Genomic DNA, 20,313 nt, shown 5'->3' with positions numbered 1-20,313 from the left:
AAGAGGCATCACAATAGCACTTTCTCTATTCCCACTTATACACCTCCATAGAAACTCAGTAATGATCGAAAAGCAGCAAGTGCAGCTCATTTCCTCTTCCTAACTTGTGGCTTGGTGTGCTGCTACCTCGACATATCAACCATCTCACCATTGACTGCGAACTCACCCTGACATTTCCGTGGCGTATGTAGCTTAACTATTTATTACTAACTTGCTGAAGAAGTGCTTCCATGCCATTTTTAAAGGTATTTACTGCTTGCTTGAGCCCAACAGAGCCCTCACCCCCTGCAGAAAGTAGTGCCACAGATAAGATGATAACTCAGTGCCATGCTGAGTCTGGTTGCCAGAGGATCTGTAAGAGTTGCCCAACCTAACTTGCCCTCCGATTTTCCTACTGGCAGGGTATTATAGTGATATGGCTGAAATCAGGGACTGGGAGGGTGAACAGTTAATACCTCAAATCTGCACCTTAACCATGCAAATGGTATTTCAATGGATTTCCAGTGAATGGTCCCATCATGATATTCAGCAGTGATGATTGGTAACTTAGTGTGAAATCTGAACAGAGTTCAAATCATAACAATTATGATTCAATGAGGATTATTAATCCACATAAATATGAACTACTTCTGTTGAAATCCTGATTGCTTTTGTGAATTATTTATGCTAATTTTATAATGAAGGATGTAGGTTAAGTGAAAGCTCAGACTGCCCTTTAGAAATTGAGTGGCAAACATTTTAGGAGGTTGGGGGAAAAAAAGAAGCAAAAACCATAACACATTGGTTTTGTATTTTGTAAATGATAGTGTAATTCCAGAGCAAATTGACTTCAGAACACCTGTTACCCATCAATTTTGTTCTTTAAGCAGATTTTCCTTAGGATTGAACTGGCATCTTGCTGACATGCTCCGCTGTGGGAGATTTGAACTGAGTTGTTATCTGGGACATATTTGGCATTCAGATAATGGAACAAGACAGCATACCACTGGATAGCTAATTAGTTCATTGATGATATCTGCAAGGATAGAACTTGCATTGGGAATGGGGATCATTCAGATAGGATCAGATAATGATTGAAACTGCATGAGGAGTTAGGGTGATCCTATCTGGACTATAGTGGGAAGCGTAAAAACAAAATACGGTGGATGCTGGAAATCTGAAGTAGGGATTACATGGGGAAACAGAAAGTGCTGGAAAAACTCTGCGGAGAGAGAAACTGAATTAACGTTTCGAGTCTACTTCAGTGGGAAGCAAAGCCCTAAGCTAATATGCTGCATGCTTCGAGCTAGTTAAACTGCATCTGGAGTCTCCTAGCCTTAGTTGTTGCTTAAGGGTACGGAGAGGGACAAGGTACACTGTAAAATAAACAGACAATTATATGGATTTCTGAGTAGAGATAGTTAGGGATCCTTAAGCTTGGTAACGGGTTTGCACACCTTAGAATGCTGTACAGCAAAGAGAGCGATATTTCTTCATGCATGCCACAAGCCTTGCCCAGTTGTCAATGTTGTCTATAAATGGCCAGTCTCACACTAAAAATGTCAGGACAATATTGCACAATTAATATTGGGGAACTCAGAGACTGAATTAATGAAAAATGTCAGATCAGCTATGACGAATAGCTACTTGTTCAAGGTAGTGGAGAACTTCCAGGTATGGAACCATATCTCAGCAAAGGTATACTTTAAGGAAGAAATGACAGAGAAACGGAGGAGGGAAATGATTTAATACTGGAATTGAAGTGATGATCCTGAAGCCTTTGCCTTGCGGTTAAGCTGGGAATGCATTGAACATAAATAAATTCAGTTCAACTCTGTCAAGGTGTAGACAGGGCAGTAAAATGCCTGATAAAGCATTCTCATCTGTCATGGAGAAGGAGACAAATTCAAGTGGAACTCCTGATTGCTCTGTCAATTATTTCTTGAAATGTATGTATTAATCTATTGCAGCATTCTGGACAATTTGCAATATGTTACAATGATCGGTAAATGGCCTTCCATTGACTCATCATTTAATCCAACTCAATTAAAGGGTTATTACATCCATTAGCTCTCCTCAAAGTGAAATTTTGGCTCAGCTCCAAACTGTGAGTTTGTACTTGGATGAAATGTAAATATATTAGAGCACCCTTTCCGAGCCAGCAGAGCTCAGTATGGGGACAGGTTTACACTGCTAATTCCTGCTCCCATCCATTGTTTTATTCTATAAATAACACACTGCCATAGAATTTCCTAACAGTCAGTGCAAGTTATTTCTTGGTAAACATTCAGGAAACTACATCACAATTGTTAATCATATAATCATCAGCCTTGTGCTGTCAGAAGCCTAAAACAGACTCTAAACTAACTAAGATCTTGGCACTAAAAAGTATGCAACTTAAAAACTGCCAAACAAGTGATTTCAACTTTCATTACATGTATTTGTGAATAGCCTATTTTTCAACCTCATTGATATTCGGTCCTCATTTCTCTCCTTAATTTTATATTTCCGTTATAAATTCCTGTGTTCCTATATACAATGGAAATTGCCTATGTAAATTTGTATTTGCATCTGCTGAGCATTGGAACATTTCCACTGGGGTCTGAGGGAGGAGAGATTTTGAGGGGAGAGGGGGCTGAATTGGGGGTTGGGTCAGGGCATCCTCATGCCTCTGTAATGTGGGGAATGGTGACCCATGATTTTAGTGATGATGGGGGAGACTGTCCCTCTTTTCTGAGGTGTTGGTGGTGCTCCTCTGGACCCTCAAAGTCTTTCCAGGGGGATTCAGGTGAATGGTGGGGGGTTGGTGAATAGGTTGTCAATTAGCAGGTTTGCATAATTAACAGGTTGCTGCCCGTTGTGGGTGGGAATCCAATGGGGACTGGCAGTGCAGGTTGGGTGAATCCTGATTGTCTTGATGCCTACTCACGCACTTATGATATTATCATAAGTCTGATTGTCTGAATGTATACTCACACACTTACGATATTATCCTTGTAAAGCTTCTCTGAATCATCTCCAGTACAAGTATATCTATCTTATAATGGCAATAATAATGCATCAGTAACACTGTTTTTATTATCATTTAGACATTGTCCCCAGTGTCTCATGTAAAATAGTGATGTATTCTATTTCTTGCCCTTCAGAAGTAAGTAGGGGATTTAAGATACCAATAAGAATCTGACATTTTTAAGGAAGTACGTACATTTTTTTCACATAAAATTCAATATCTTTATTGTTTTCCCGAATGGATTGTTGAATCCAAAATAATTCAAGCTTTAGATTCTGTTATTAAATAGTGACACCTGATTACCAATTGATACTCCTTGTGTCTGCCTTGATGCCAGTTCTGCCAAGAGAGTCATCGTTAGTGGGCAGGAATATTCAGCCTACTCACATCTAGGGAAGTGACAGGGTAAAAAAAAATTCTTAATGAAACCTTTCTTGTGCTGAGTGGATGTAGGTAGCTTGCTGACACAACAGATGAGCTAAGTCATCCTGCAGTAATAAGCCACCATTTGAAGTTTTAAAGTGCGTCATTGATTGAGCTGCTTACGTGAAAGGCATGAGCCAGACAATCTGCACAATTCTGATGCACGATTGTCCCAAGTACTGAGCCTGCTCTGAGAACTGAGAGCTTTCAAAAAAAAATCGAGACCAGAGTTTCCCTGGACTTCTGGCAATCCAAGGATCGAAAACAAATATTTCAACACATTTACTTTGCCTTTCTTAATATTTGACAGACGGATGATGCTAAAATTACAGTTTTCATTACTGTATCACCATCAGTGCAGAATTGATGGACACAGTTATTCAATTTTATCATACTTATAAGCAAATAAAGTTATTAATCAACCATGTGGTTCAAAAATGAGCAAAGTAATTTCCCAGTTAGTGCATAGGCTGAGATTTGCCTGAAGAAAATGCACATTTTAAAGGATAAGTGAAACTATGGTTCAGGATTTAGAGAAATGCTATTATATTTGCATCTTTAATTTGTAAACTATTACAGAGGACAAGAATAGAACCTGTGCAGAAGACCATCGCACTAGCTGCCTGCTGAATTGAAACACAACATTTGAGAAATTTTGAGTATTTTCCAGGTGTAGAGAAAACATTTCTATCTCGTATACTTTAATCTGTAGTCTGTGTAAGGCCAAGAATGTTCCCTAGATTTATAGCATTTGCAAGCAGAATAATGATTAAGGTTAGGTATAATTTTCTTCAATTGCTAGCAAAATTGAAATGCGCAGAAACAAAGTAGACCTCAGGATATGAGTGCCTCAGTCCGTAGCTCATTAAAGATCAACCCATTGACTCTTAATAACTTTTTAAATTATTTGCAAGCAGTTGAATGAATCAGAATGACAATTCATTCAGGCTAATAACCCAGGGCAAGTTTCTGAAGGTCTGTTGAGAACAAAAAAGATTTGGAACATTTATTCTTGAAACATTAAACTTTTATACCAAGGCTGTCTCTCATATTTTGGCATTTTAATAAATGTATTCAGCCCTGGATGTAATTTTTTTCGGACATAAATGTTTCATTTTTCCCTGAATATAATAGTTAATTTCAAAGTTAATTATTTAATAGAGGTATAGATTCTCTGAACATGATTATTAAATCCATCTAATAAAAGATTAATCATTTTCCCTCCATGTTAATGACTGTGCAAATACAGAATGTGGGGAATTTTTATGTTTAATAGTTATACAGCTTTCGGCAGTTACCTGAAGATCCCATTATTGTAAAACTTACCGATGGAGAAACCTTTCTCAAATAAACTTGAAAATAACAAACCATGTCTCTGAATTTCGATATCCAGTACAAAGGCATGTTTTACATCTGAGAGGGTTTGTTGCAAGAGGCAGGTTTTTCCAACAGGATTGATTGGCGATTGAATCCCTGCAGGGACCAATGCCACTTCCTTTCACCTAATGTTTTATGGATCACTTGTCAATTACATTGGAATTTTCTGCAGACTTGCCTTGTAATTCAAAACACTGCTGAAACTAGTTTATCTGAGAACCTTGAGAACACTGTTATATAGTATTTGACTGGGACAACAAAAGAAAGCAGTGTGCAAACTTAACAACACAATGATAGAATGAAAAGCATGAACAGAGCTTCATTTGTATATCTTTCTGTTTACCCAGGTATTTATTCTTAAGATTTTAGTACACTGTTTTTTATTTATATCACTTTACATGCCATTTTGAGAGAACGATATGCCCTGGGTACACGTGATAGCAGTTTAATATGGAGGGAACTGATCTCACAATACTAAATATCCCAGATTCAGCGTTTTATGAAATTCTAGGGAGAGGTACAAGGGCAGAAAACCAAAATATTGGGTCCCTGTCCCCTTTGCCCATATTTTTGAGGTCATCCCTGCGGGCATCTAACACCATCAACATGGCCATGAAGCTGCAATTCTACTTGTCCTTAGTAGTACCAACTGCAGTACATACCAGTGAAACATGTTACCTAAATTTCACTTCTTTCACCAGCACTGCCTTACATTAAGAAACTGGCCACCATATGGAAAGACCGCTTCACTGAGGAAGTGCCACAAAGGACAGGTCAGAGGCACCTGCAGGACATTGTGATGGGGAGACAATGAATGCTAGCAGGGCACATCCTTCTGTATCCACTCTACAGTCCAGTAAAGATAATGGAACTAGGCAGGCTTAGTAATGGTGGGTAAATACATGGGATCCTGTCACCCAACCAAAACTTCAGCAGACTTCTGAAACTAAATAGGTGGCAATTGGGATCTAAGCAGTGCCTTTCCCATTGCCTTCCCTGGAAATGGTTAGTGCCAGTTATCTGATTTTGAGGATTGCCCATGATAAGTGTGAATGGATTGAGTGCTGGACGCTGTCATGGGGAACTCAATTTTAAAGAATGTTTCAAATAACCACACACTTTGAACCTTACGAAAAATGAATCATTTGTGATAAATGAAAAAGAAAATGTTAACATGCCTTTAAAATTCATGAAACCCAGTGAAGGACTTAATTTTGAACATTTAATGGGATTGTGTTAAATCTTATAATGGAACACACCTCGGATTTACTTTTTGAAATATTAATGTACGAGTTCTTGTTACATTGCTACCACATTGTCCACTATTGTAATAAAGATGTTTATATTTGTTTCACATGGTTGGTAACGCTGATAATGATAAGCAGTGAAGTACCATATGGTTTTTTTTAAGGGTTTTCATGGTACTGTCGTGATGTGGAAGCAATGGGCGCACAGCACACTCCCACAAGCAGTGATACAGTAATGACCAATGTTGATTGAGGGGTAATCCATGGCCATCATGACATCCCTCCCCCTTCATTGAGGGATAATGGCCAGGGCACTGTAATAACTCTTCTCCTTTTATGCCCACCTGAGGGGGAAGTGTCTTCCTGGAATTTTGTGCTCAAGTCCCAGGGTGGGTCCTGAACCCACAATTTATTGGCCCTGAGACCAGAATGATACCAACTAAGCCATGGCTAATGGTTGAGATTAGGCTGCTGGTGGGGTAATTGACCAGATTAAATTTGTTCTGCCTCTTGCAGGTAGGGCAAACTTGGGGAATTGTGTGCTCTGTTGAATAGATTCCAGTTTAGTAGTTGGAACAACTTACCATGAGAAATATCCAATTCTGAAACGCAAGTCTTCAGCATTACAGTCAGGCCGTTATTAAAGCTCAGTCTTTGCTGTGCACTCAGCTATTTCTTGATGTCATGTGGAGCAAATCAAATCATCTGAAGACTGACATCTGTGGTGATGGGGATCTTAGGAGGAGGCCGAGATGGATCATCCATTTGGCACTTCTGACTAAAGCTTCAGCCTTACCTTTTGTACTAACGAGCTGGGCACCCCATTGTTGAGGGGAGGATGTTCATGGAGCCTGCACCTCCCATTAGTAGTTTATTGGCTACCACCATTCACAACTGAATGAGGTAGGATTGCAGAGCTTCGATCTGACCTTTTATTTGTGAGATTGCTTAACTCTGGAGCATGCTGCTGTTTAGAAAGCATATAATCCTGTGTTATAACAGGTTGTACCTTATTTTTATGTCCGCCTCTAGTACTGCCCCAGCATGTTTTCCTGTGCTCCTCATAGAGCCAGGCTGGATCACCTGCTTGTTGGTAATGAGAGAGCGAGAGATAAACTGGACTGTAAGGTTACAGATTTTGGTGGAATAAAATTCTGCTAATAGCCTGCAGTACCTCGTGGATGCCCAGTTTTGATCAACATTATCTGTTCTGAATCTATCTCTTTTTGCACAATGGAGAATATTCTCACCAAAACTGTGCGGTAGTCATAGGTGGTTACAGTATAGTAAGTGAGATTTTGCAAACCCAGGCAAGTCATGGGGGTTACAGATAGTGCGACATGAACTCAAGATCCCAGTTGAGACCGTCCTCAAGTGTGTGGAACTTGGAAAACCTCACATACTGTACTGTCTGAAGACAATACACATCTCTTTAACCTATGCCTAATGCTCTTTCCACTCACATTGTCTGCGTCTTTAAGACTTGAATAGCAGGTTAGTTGTAAAGACTTGCATTCTAATCAGTAATCAGTAAACTGTGTGTGCTGTTATATGCTCTGTCTGAGGCCAGAACTCTCCAAACACCTGACGAAGGGGCAAATCCCAAAAGCTTGTGAGTTTACTATCAAATAAATTGGTTGGACTTTAACCTGGTGTTGTGAGACTTCTTACTGTGCCCACTGTATTCCTAACAGGGGATTTTTAAAAACAAGTACTATCCCTGAATTTTGCAAGGCCATGTGCTCCATGCTGTTACCCCCTCAATGGGACATGGTACTGGTCCTGGTACTGGTGGGATAGATAACATGACAGAGTGGGGCAGGTGCTATATTGCTTTACAGATGCAGGGTGTCCATCCTAAATAATGAAATGATCCTTTCCCTGGGATTTGGGACAGAGTTATAGAAAGGCCTGTACAGTAGGGAGAGGTTCCAGTTAGTGACACTTCAAGTTACCCTGAATGGGTTCACAGAATTTTAAAGCTTTTGGATTAGATGCCACACATGCAAGATGTTAGTGCACAAACAAATTCAGAAGCAATGCCACATCTTTGCATCACCTGAAAATTGGTGGAAGCTATCAAAGTACTGCATTATCATAAGAACATAAGAAATAGGAGCAGGAGTAGGCCAACTAGCCCTTCGAGCCTGCCCCGCCATTCAATAAGATCATGGCTGATCTGTTGTGGCTCAGTTCTACATTCCCGCCCTCTCCCCATAACCCTTAATCCCCTCTCTCATCAAAAACCCATCAACCCGCATCTTAAAAATATTTAGCGAGGCAGCCTCCACCACTTCAATGGGCAGAGAATTCCAGAGATTCACCACCCTTTGAGTGAAGAAGTTCCTCCTCAACTCTGTTCTAAACCGCCCCCCCTTTATCTTGAGGCTATGCCCCCTAGTCCTACTATCCTTTCTGAGCGGGAAGAGTCTCTCCACCTCTATCCTATCCATCCCATTCATCATCTTATACGTCTCAATGAGATCTCCCCTCATTCTTCTAAACTCTAACGAGTACAAGCCTAATCTATTCAGCCTCTCCTCATAGCTCAACGCCCTCAACTCCGGCATCAGCCTCGTAAACCTCCTCTGCACTCCCTCCAAGGCTAAAATATCCTTGCGTAAGTACGGCGCCCAAAACTGCACACAGTACTCCAGCTGCGGCCTCACCAATGCCCTATACAGCCGCAGCAAGATCTCCCTACTTTTATATTCAATCCCCCTCGCGATGAAGGCCAGCATCCCATTAGCCTTCCTGACCACCTGCTGCACCTGCAAGCTGGGTTTTTGCGACTCATGCACAAGGACCCCGAGGTCCCTCTGCACCGTCGCCTGCTGCAGTTTTCAGCTACACATTATTCTAAAGATAAGCACACGAAGGCAAGCATAGCCTCTTCCCAAAATCACCTCTTTTATCAATGGTGTCAGGCATGGATAGTCACTAATGCAATATTCTCCCACACCTCGACACTAGATACGCACAAAACGTACCAAGAACAATCAATTCTCAGTTTGCCTGAGGGGTCCAATAACCTGACTATTAATTTTTAATGTATGGTGCTGGTAACTGTCAGTTGATCGATTGCATTTTGATTTGTATTTATTTTCAATTCAACAATTCTTTCTTTGAAAATATATATCTTTGTGTTACTTTGTGATTCTCAACATGAGGAATGTTAGTAATGAGGAATAAAGTACTCTACTATCCAGTTTAATAATTCAATGCAGATACAGCATGAGCCACATCCAGAGTAAAGCTCCCACAATGAGTTCTGCTTGGATAATAAGGTTTGATAATATGGGAGAGCTAATAGCTGACACAAGCTGGAGCTCAGTTGGCATTGTACTTGCCTTTGAGTCACAAGGTTCTGGGTTCAAGTACACTCCAGGGTTTCAGCATAAAAAAACCAAGGTTAACTCTCTAGCATAACACTGAGAGAGTGCTGTGTTGTTGGAAGTATCCCCTTTTGGATGTAATGTTAAACTGAGGCACCATCTGCCTACATCAGTTGGATGTAAAAGATCCCATGACATTACTTCAAAGAAAACAGGGGAAAGAATCTATGCTCTTTGTGATCATTGCCCAGTAAGTTTTATTAGAAGGTGCCTGCTTTTGACACTATCAGATGAAGTGACTCTGGTGTGAATCATAGAACCCTACAGTACAGAAAGAGGCCCTTCGGCCCATCGAGTCTACACTGACCATAATCCCACCCGGGCCCTACCCTCACATCATTACACATTTACCCACTACTACCTCTAACCTACACATCCCAGGACACTAAGGGGCAATTTTAGCATGGCCAATCAACCTAACCCGCACATCTTTGGACTGTGGGAGGAAACCGAAGCACCCAGAGGAAACCCATGCAGACACGAGGAGAATGTGCAAACTCCACACAGACAGTGACCCAAGCCAGGAATTGAACCCAGGTCCCTGGAGCTGTGAAGCAGCAGTGCTAACCACTGTGCTACTGTGCCACCCATGTGTGATGCTGTTCACAGTCAAATATCCTAGTGGCTTTCACTGTATAGACTGATACATGAAGAATAGGTTTGAGTGAGGTCCTCGTGGCTTATAGATATTAATAGATCTCAACTCCAGCAAGCAACTGCACTTTAAAAGGAGAGGGGAGCATTCTCAAAATTGGATTTCCATTAAAGAGTGCCTTCATGTATATTTTATATAGCTTTCAGCTTTGTCTGCAGAAGTAGAGTTGAACATATTTACAACTTAGTTTGATTGAATCTTAAGAGTAATTCATACCCTCATGAATAGAGAACACTACTTAAGCCTGATTGTACAAGTGATTGATGGATTTTACTTTACTAAACAATTACGTAACATTCGGAAGCTGCTGTGTGAAGGCAGCCTGGTGATGTTGTTGCCAAAAGGTCACTAGAATATGATTTCTCCACTTGGCAAATTCCTGATCTTGGGTGAAGGGGACAGTGTTTAGGATTTTTAACCAACTTTCAACTTAAAATGGTCCAGATTTATACAGCAGTTAAGTCAAAAAGTGATTCTCTGAAACAAAAATGCAAACTATCTGCAGTTCCTTAATTATTAACAGCTGTTCTTAAAGTTAATTTGGATTGTCAATCAGCCAAATTCTTCAGAAAAAATTAGCTTCATCATGAATTTGCATCATATCCTAAAATTACCATTTCACCTAGAGAATATTGTACTTGAAAGTTTTTCAGTTGTAAATTATTTACACATGAGACCATTACATTGAAACAAAATAACATTTGCCTAACAATTAACATAACTTATCTGTTCTGTTCTCATCCCACAGCTCCCACTGAATCACCCCTACGGCCTAAGTTGGGTAAGTGAGGATATTTTAACACAGCACAAATGCTGTCTGAAGTTCTTCAGTAACCCTATGTTATCAAGATGTGTTCTTGACAACTTTTCAGACATATCTGAAGATTTTATTGAGCTGTTATTCTCCACACTTTGTTTCACTTTGGCCCTGGTTGCCCTCTCCCTCTGTGCCGATTTAACTTGTGTCGTGTTTAGCAGGAGTTCATCAATTGTATGTAATCTTATAGTCTGTCATTGCATTATTGCTGACTAATCATAAAGGATCTCTTCTATTGTATAAAAATGTTGTTAAATCTTTCATGTTGTTGGGAGGTCAATCATACACAACGGCGCAGGCAACTACAACTGGATGGCTATACTCAGATAAAGGAGGGCGCTTTCAAAAACAATATTATTAAAACTATAACATCAAATGGACTGGGAGACTGTTTTTTGTAGCTTTAACAACCTGTAGATCCATTACAAATGGAGGATACCTTCAGCAAATATCAGTGCCGAAGGAGACCATTCAGTCCATCAAACCTGCACTGACAATGATCCCATCCAGGCCGTATCCCTGTAACTCTGCATATTTAGCCTGCGAATCCCACTGACACTAATGGACAATTTATCATGGCCAATCCACCAATCGCACATCTTTGGACTGTGGGAGGAAACTGGAGCACCTGGAGGAAACCCACACGGACACGGGGAGAATGTGCAAACTCCACATAGATAGTGACCCAAGCCAGGAATCAAACTTGGGTCCCCTGGTGCTTGTGAGGCAGTAGTGTTAACCACTGTGCTACTGTGCCACTCTTAATTAATGGAGAGAAATATGATTCTATACTGAGACAGGTTATAAAATATTTCTGTGTTGTATCCTTTAGTATGGTATTTAACCAGGCTATATACTGGAGTTTTAAAGTAAAGCCCTGTATTCTGACCCAGTCTAGAGGCATTGGTGTCTGGGGGCTTGATTTTACTGCCAGGTATGGTTTTGGTAGGGAGTGGGCAGGTGGGCATGTAATATATGACAGATTGGTAGCTCACCAGCTTCCTCCCAACCCAAAGCTCATCCCCATAATATGATGAGTGGACGGGTACTGAAATTGACAATCCCTTCCTGCCCTAAAAGCCCAGGACATACCTCACTCCCCAAAATTCAGGGGAGTGGTTACCCTCACAATGATAACATTCTATTTCAATCTTTGCTAATTGATTTCCTGTTCTAAATCTTCCTGTTTTATCTGTGGCTGAATTCACTTCCAACTGCACTACAACATCTTCATTTTTGGCATCACTGCTAACTGCAGGTTCCCAACCTAATTGGTGAAGGTGTCATTTTGTGTGCATTATAACCCTTGTGCACCCTTTTCAGCTCTCTCTTTTGCTAGGGCTATCTCTAACACTCACTTAAAATTTATATATGCCTCTGCTAGTATCTTCCATTGAAAAGCCTCATCGTTCACCCGCGGACTAATCTGTTTCATAGCATATCATTCAAAGTGGCTCCAAAATCACACAACTCCAAGATTTCCTTCAACTTGGTGATATAAGTGGCAATAGCATCCCTTGAGGCTAAAGAGAATTCAAGAGACTGGAGTTTGCCTCAAGTAAAAGAAATGTATTTTTTAAGCCAGCTAGATAGCCCACCTGGGCTACTGTGTAGATGCATAAGGATTACTCCCCATGGAAGATAAGGTCAGAGCCATAAAAGAGGAATCAACCCCTAGAATCACATCTGAGCTCAAGTGAAGGTCTGGCTTAGTGATATATGGATATTGTGTGGTGCCTACAATGTTGTAAATGAATAGTACACAGATATGCTATAGTGCAGGTTGCGATATGTAAGTGTGCTAGGCCATAGCTTGATGAGACACCATTTTCCTCTGCAGAGTTATCAGCAGAGATGGTAGAAATTATTACAGTAAGCTTCTTGACAAATGTATGTTAAAGATTAGAAGATACTACTCTTGCATCTTTACCATTAGTTAAACTCATGCAACCTTTGTAACAGCATTAGAATATGTTGTAGTACTGCCTTTTTGACGAGCAAGTGTTCTACCTTTTAGGTACACAAAGCAAGAAAATTTTCATTAAAATATTTATCTAGTTTCACAGCACTAAGTACTTCATCTAGTTAGACACTAAGGCAACAACAGCATTCAGACAAACCACAGGATGGTTTGGTGGGAGAAATAGGAAAATACCATTCTGGTACAGTAAACTACTGAGTAGAGAGTGTCCTTTTGAAAGTGGATCAGAACAGATCATTGTGGCTAAAGAGAGCTTTAATCTGCATCCGGCAGTGTCATACCTGAATTTACTAAATACTGACACTGGGCATCTGAAATGGGAAGGTTCCAGACAACAAAACTAACACACTTTACATTTGTAAGTGATAAAATCACAATAGTTCAAGAAAATAATATCGCCAGAATATAAATAGGCAGAATTATTCGGCGCTCCAGTGATTTCAATATGTGAATTCCCATGTGATTTCTTTTAAAACTGACTTTCTTGCCTGTATGAATTCCAGCATACGCAGTGAAGCAAGGTTCCAGCTCATGTTTTAAGTATTTATGTTTAAAAGATAGAGCAAATTTTAAAAGATATTTGTGTTTTTTAAGTAAAACTTTGTTGATGTGTGTTGAATGGGCAGAGTTGTAAAAATGAATAACAAGCTTGGTTATCCTGGCAACTCTGAGAGACTATATCCAGTGCCACGCTCAATAAATGTTTTACAGGCATCAGGAGAGGGACTAAACACACAATTGGATGCTAATATAGGCATGCAGCGGTGCATAATAAGACGTGAAAGTACAACCTGCATCCCTTGGCAGACTGCAGTTTTTAATGGAGCATAGTCATTTTCCAGGTCCAGTGTGGCATTATCATTTGGAGTTCCCATTAGCATTCATTTAAATTTTAAAGGAATAAAACCACAACAAACTAATGTTGCCATGGTGATGAAATATCTCTAACCCTTTATTGCGAAGATTTGCATGCATCCTGTCCTTGAAAGAAGTGGCTTTGAACACAGGCCAAAGTGAGGCAAGGCTGACTCTCCAGAGTATTGAGTGTAATATGAATTGTGTGACAAACACTCATGCTTTCTCTTAATAAAACAAAAATTGATGGAGCTCCTGAGACATTGTTGGACAAGCTCAGCCTATATGTTTTCAGACAAAATTGCTTTGTGATAGATTGTTTATTAATTAGGCTTCATTTCCTTTCTTAGCTGAAATTCACAGTGCCAGTATTATTCTTCGGGATGACTTTGACTCGTATCCACAACTGGAACTGAATCCAGACATCTGGTAGGTGTATGTGTAAATATAAACAAAGTGTTTAACCTTGGTACTTTGAAGAGAAGCTGAAGGTCTTATTAGCAATAAGGTTATTTCAACACTTGCAATGAACCACGGAGAATCAGCCTTATTTCCGTTGTGAACACTGATGAGTGCACAGCCAAGTAAAATATTCAAAACTCTTAGAAATTGTCAGATTTGATCTCATACAAAAGTCTGAGGTCACACACCAACCAAGTCAAGAACAGCTTCTTCCTGCTGCCATCAGACTTTTGAATGGACCTACCATATATTAAGCTGATCTTACTCTACACTCTAGCCATGACTGTAACACTATATTCTGCACTCTCTCCTTTCCTTTCCCCCTTGTACTGTATGAACAGTAGGTTTTGTCTGCATAGCATTGCAAGAAACAATACTTTTCACTGTATCCCAATACATGCGACAATAATAAATCAAATCATTGAATGGTGGAACAGATTCAATGAGCTGAATGTTCTATTTCTGCTAAGGTCTAAGGAGGAAGTTCCAGAGAATAGGGCAGAAATTATTGAAGTGTTAGATTTGACTTGATTTATTTATTGTCACATGTAATAACATACAGTGGAAAGTAGTGTTTCTTGCGCGCTATACAGCCAAATCATACCGTTCATAGAGAAGGAAATGGGAGAGTGCAAAAATATAGTGTTACAGTCATAGCTAGGGTGCAGAGAAAGATCAAGTTTCTCAAACAACTCAAGTTTATGCCACCAGTGGTGGCATGAAGTGGATAGAAAGTGCTCCAGCCCCAGGCACAGATGCAGATTTTCACCGTTTGCACTAGTGCGGAGATCTACAAATTTACCCAGAAATATGTATAGCTTTTGCTAGGGGGAGTATGCCTGAAACCAAGCTTCAGAGCAAAATTATATTGCATTCTTCAATATTTTTATAACCACATTTGCTCATGGCTCACTTAACACAAAATCTAAATAAGCTTATCTGATATTTTCTCCAAGTTTTACTTTTTGCTTTAACAGCTGGCTCTCCAAAAATACCTCTCGTGTTTTACTGGATCACTGACTTTTTTCCTTACTTTTTTTCACTCTCTATCCCTCACTTTCCTGTTTTTCTGCTTTCTCACTTCCTTTAATTCCACTATGATGTGGAGCTGCTGGCATTGAACTGGGGTGGGCACATTAAGTAGCCTCACAACACCAGGTTAAAGGCCAACAGGTTAATTTGGTAGCACAAGCTTTCAGAGCGCTGCTCCTTCATCAGGTGAGTCTTTAGCTATTAGAACATAAGAACATAAGAAATAGGAGCAGGAGTAGGCCATCTAGCCCTTCGAGCCTGCCCCGCCATTCAATAAGATCATGGCTGATCTGTCGTGGCTCAGTTCCACTTTCCCGCCCTCTCCCCATAACCCTTAATCCCTTCTCTTATCAAAAACCCATCAACCCGCTTCTTAAAAATATTTAGCGAGGCAGCCTCCACCACTTCAACGGGCAGAGAATTCCAGAGATTCACCACCCTTTGAGTGAAGAAGTTCCTCCTCAACTCCGTTCTAAACCGCCTCCCCTTTATCTTGAGGCTGTGCCCCCTAGTCCTACTGTCTTTTTTGAGCGGGAAGAGTCTCTCCACCTCTATCCTATCCATCCCATTCATCATCTTATACGTCTCAATGAGATCTCCCCTCATTCTTCTAAACTCTAACGAGTACAAGCCTAGTTTATTCAGCCTCTCCTCATAGCTCAATCCCCTCAACTCCGGTATCAGCCTAGTAAACCTCCTCTGCACTCCCTCCAGGGCCAAAATATCCTTGCGCAGGTGCGGCGCCCAAAACTGCACACAGTACTCCAGCTGCGGCCTCACCAATGCCCTATACAGCTGCAGCAAGACCTCCCTACTTTTATATTCATTATATTAGCTATTTGGATCTGATTATCAGTGTGAAATGCTGGTGGGTCAGTTGTGTATTTGCAACAGTAAAACCCTCTTCCAAAGAACATCCCTTACGCTGAAACCACCAGTGATTCCATAGTGTTCATTTATCTCAAAATATGATTATTGTGAATTTTGTTAAAAGCGTTTGAGCAGGATGGATCGAATACTTGAGGACTTTAGTGACGGCCCTTGTTCTGATAAATCCCAGCATGATCTTTGCAGCGTATATTTATGGGATTGGCCAGGAAGCTATAGTACTAACATGACATGGGGTGGGAACACCTATCCTTTTAGTGGTCGGGGAAGGATGACTCTCTTTCCTGAAGGGTTGGTGGTGTCTTCTTGTCATCGGGGGGTCACCAATTCCGTGGTCAGGGGGGCCTCTCTCTGAACGCAGAGATCGGGACACTCAATAAAAATGGCACCCTGATCCCGGTGAAGGCAGGTTGGCTGGCGTGCCTCCCGTTAGGCATATTTTTACATGCTAAAGGTGGGAGCATCCCAGTTGGAACGTGCTACTAGCAGGAAACACTCCAATTTTCCCACTGGCATGGGCACTTAGTTTTATTCCAGAGAATCACAGCCTTAATCTCTTAAATACAGCCCTTCACCAGAAGTTATCTTTCTGAAAGATATGTTTTGATGGAATCTGCCTTCCCCATCAATCTTCATCTTTTTCAGTTCCTTGGGGGATGTGGGTGTCACTATCCAAGCCAGTATATATTGCCCATCACTAATTGCTTTTGAAATGGTGGTCAATTCACCTTCTTGACTGTTGCAGTCCATGTGATGTAACTATACTCATAGTACTACTAAGTAGCAAGTTGTATAGCATCTAAACTGCTTTGTTGTATTAAATATGCCAAGTAAATTTAGAGTGTTGTTGATTTGGATTCTGTATTGTTTTTCTTTCCTGTATTTGGTTTAGTTGGCAGCATTCTAAGTCTGAGTCAGAAGTTCATGAGTTCCAGTCCCAACGTACACTTGAACACAGAGTCTAGGCTCTAGTAGTTACAATTAAGACTACTGAATTGTTGAAGGTGCATTTTCAGATAAGATGACAAAGCAAAGCCCTGTCTGCCTCCTTAGCTTTCCATTAAATAAGCCCCTGGTATTATTCTCCCCTTAATCAAAGTCAGCAAAAACAGGCTATTGGGTTATTTGTTGCTTGTGAGATCTTCCTTTTTTTTCATTTACAGGTTGCCTTGCTGGCAAGGCCAGCATTTGTTGCCCATCGCTAATGGCCTTTGAACGCAATGGCCTATTAGGCCATTTCAGAGGGCAGTTAACAATCAGTCACATTACTGTGAGTCTGGAGTCACATGTGGGCCAGACCAGGCAAGGCCAGAAGATTTAACTCCCTAAGGGACAACAGTGAGCCAGATAGATTTTCATGACAACAGTCATCATTAGGTTCTTATTGGATTCAAACTCCATCTTTTGGGATTCAAACCCAGGTCCCGAAAGCATTACCCTGGTCCCTGGATTCCAAGTCCAGTCGCAATACCACTGCACCACCACTTTCCCTGTGTGCATCTGACTGCTACGTTCCTGACAAACGTTGGCTGTGAACAGCTTTGGGACAGCATGAGGACGTGAAAGATGCTATATAAATGCAAACTACTTACTTTTGTCCTTCTTTAATAGACAGGCGTGAATGAATTAAAGTAATTTTTGTGTTATTTCTTTGAGGTTTGAATGCAGCCACTGTCTGGTTGGGGATCAGTGCGGCATCATAATGCATGGCAATGCAATTACATTCTGCGAGCCATATGGTCCACGAGAACTGGTAAATTGCTTTTAAATGTGAAAGTATTTACTTCATGAAATTAAAACTGATTGATTTATACTTTCTGCAATGAACAATGACAGGAAACTGCAATGAGCCACTGAATGTGAAAGGAGCTCACATTAACTGCATATTCTTCAAATAATATAATATACTCCACAGGCCAGAAATTTATCCTGACCTGTTTAGAGCTCAGATTGCACAGGCACCAGGACATCCGAGACCAGTGTTTCACATTTACCAAATGGCTAACCCTCGTGGCCCATACCACGTTCACTTTCGCCCTCTCTTTCGTGTGAAAAACTATCCATATCTACAATTGGCTTACTAGAAAGTGAATCAAAATTGGCACCAAGTGAATTGATGGCAAGTACATGTGTAGGACACACAGACCTGTTTATTCTTGCCTCATGTGTTCATACTCTGTACTGCAGTGAGAATTTACCCAGGGGAAAATGGGGGGGAGGAGGGGAGGGGGGGAAAGGTCAAGCAATCTTTGGGCATCATTTTTGACAATGCATTTTTCAACCTCCCATGACCCACCCACGAGCCACGATCCCCAGTTTGAAAAACATGGGGTGGGATTCTCTGGCCTCCCAGCCGCGTGTTTCTTAGTCGTGGGAGGCAGCAAGCCATACACTGGTGGTCTTGTCATGTCAATGGAATTTCCCACTGATGTCACCCCATGCTGCCAGGATATCCGTTGGAGGGAGTGCGCTGCCAGCGGGCCTAGAGAATCCCGCCTGCGTGAATGGCCGGAGAATTCCAGCTCCTGTCTTAGACTTGTCAAAGCTAGGCCTCAGGCCCCACTTTACTGATTTAAGCATCTGCCTAATCTGTCACATTTCCACAGACAGTTCTCCCATTGAAAAGGATGAATTTTGAGGCTCTTTGTCTAGTGAGCAGCAGCTCTCAGATAAGGGCCTTGAATTTTGGGTGGTGTAGTGGCTGGAAAAAAACAAAGATGGGGTTGATGGCAGTTGTCAGGAACAATGTAGATTTGGGGGGAGCATTCCTATTCTTCCTGATCACCATCAACTCAAAAATTGAGGCAAACCAAGGGGCAAATTCAACCCAATAACCTTAAAAATCTACCCACAATATGGCTGGTGTTCTAACTCACAGATAATAGATTTCTTACCTATGTACATTGATTCTCTTTTTATTATGTTTGCATCTTATACTGCACCACACGACATTCCTATCAGAAAGGATGAGTGGTCTCTTTTCAAACCTAGTAACACCCGACAATCTTAATTTAAAATAAAAATATAAAACTGAATAACTGCGGGATGTGATCCTCTGGGAACTATGCTGGGTGCTGAGTGTAGAGTCTGTTGCTATACCTCAGTACTATGTTTCGATTTGCATTTCTACTTCTGGTCTCCACAACATGAATTCCCAGACTTTTCCCTAATACTTGGAATTGATGCAGATTTTACAGGCTAGACAAATTCCTACATAAAAATGGAATCTGGCAGTGGCAGATCACAGAAACTATTGACAGAGATAAGGTACTTGTTTGCCACCTTTTCTGGGGATTTGCATCTGACATGATAGAGGAAAAGCTGAATAAGCGGAGAAAATAACTAGATAGCAAGGATTTAACAAATATCCACAGAAGTGCTGCTTAATTGCAATTTCTTAATCCATTCTCCCTTGGCCATTACTAGTCACCATGCCAGATGTAGAGGAATTTGTCTCGCAAGCATTGTGAAGATAAAGATGAGACGAGTAGGAGACTGAAAATTTAACTTTACTACTCAAAATGTTATCATGTTTCAAATTCTAACTAACCCCCCACTGTAGGTTGTGAATATAGAGATCAGTCAGGGCTATATTATGATGCTGCCTTTAGTCGCAGTAAAGGATGCTAAAAGAAACCAGTATTGTACTCTGAATTTACCGCACATCATATACTTGAACTTTTGAGTGCTTTATAGATAAAATCTGATTCACTACATTTAATTCACAGTGTGGATCCCAGACCATTTACTGCTAGGACAGGTCTATTTAGATTATCAGTAATCCGATTCAGCCACTAACAACGTGTATTTTAACCCTTTCTTGAATTTATGTAGTCTCAGAGGAAGAGATAGAAGAAGTCTCCTATTATTCTGTAAAATGATAGTTCACACAGGATAATCACAGAATCATATAGTGCAGAAGAGGCCCTTTGGCCCATCAAGTCTGCACCAACAATAATAATTTGGAACACAATCATGGGAAAGATTAGCACAAGGTTCCAAAATTCCGAGAGTTAAACTGCTTCTGAAAGGACAATTCACACTTTTAGTTTTATGTATTAATAATGTACTTTGTTTTGGTGTGTTCCTGACGAAGAAGACTCCTTAATAAATTGCTCAGTGTGTACCTACATGAACTGCTGGTGTTTGCAGACCAGAGAGCTTTGTGGACTAATGTACACACAGAGTGATC

At 40.7% G+C, this 20,313-nt stretch overlaps 1 protein-coding gene across 2 annotated transcripts in view; it reads left to right on the top strand.

Moving 5' to 3' along the window:
- Positions 1-20,313, top strand: part of reln (reelin) — a 318,770-nt gene that overhangs the window by 97,271 nt on the left and 201,186 nt on the right. For both annotated transcript variants that reach the window (XM_080207461.1, XM_080207462.1), the window contains 3 exons: positions 10,835-10,867; positions 14,090-14,168; positions 17,778-17,874. In XM_080207461.1, the coding sequence (XP_080063587.1) occupies positions 10,835-10,867; positions 14,090-14,168; positions 17,778-17,874 (209 nt within the window). The remainder of the gene's footprint in view (positions 1-10,834; positions 10,868-14,089; positions 14,169-17,777; positions 17,875-20,313) is intronic.

The sequence above is a fragment of the Carcharhinus amblyrhynchos genome, chromosome 19, assembly GCF_965287045.1.
Source record: "Carcharhinus amblyrhynchos chromosome 19, sCarAmb.v2.hapA, whole genome shotgun sequence".
In the NCBI taxonomy this organism is placed as follows: Eukaryota; Metazoa; Chordata; class Chondrichthyes; order Carcharhiniformes; family Carcharhinidae; genus Carcharhinus; species Carcharhinus amblyrhynchos.
This window is presented reverse-complemented; position numbering and strand designations above follow the sequence as displayed.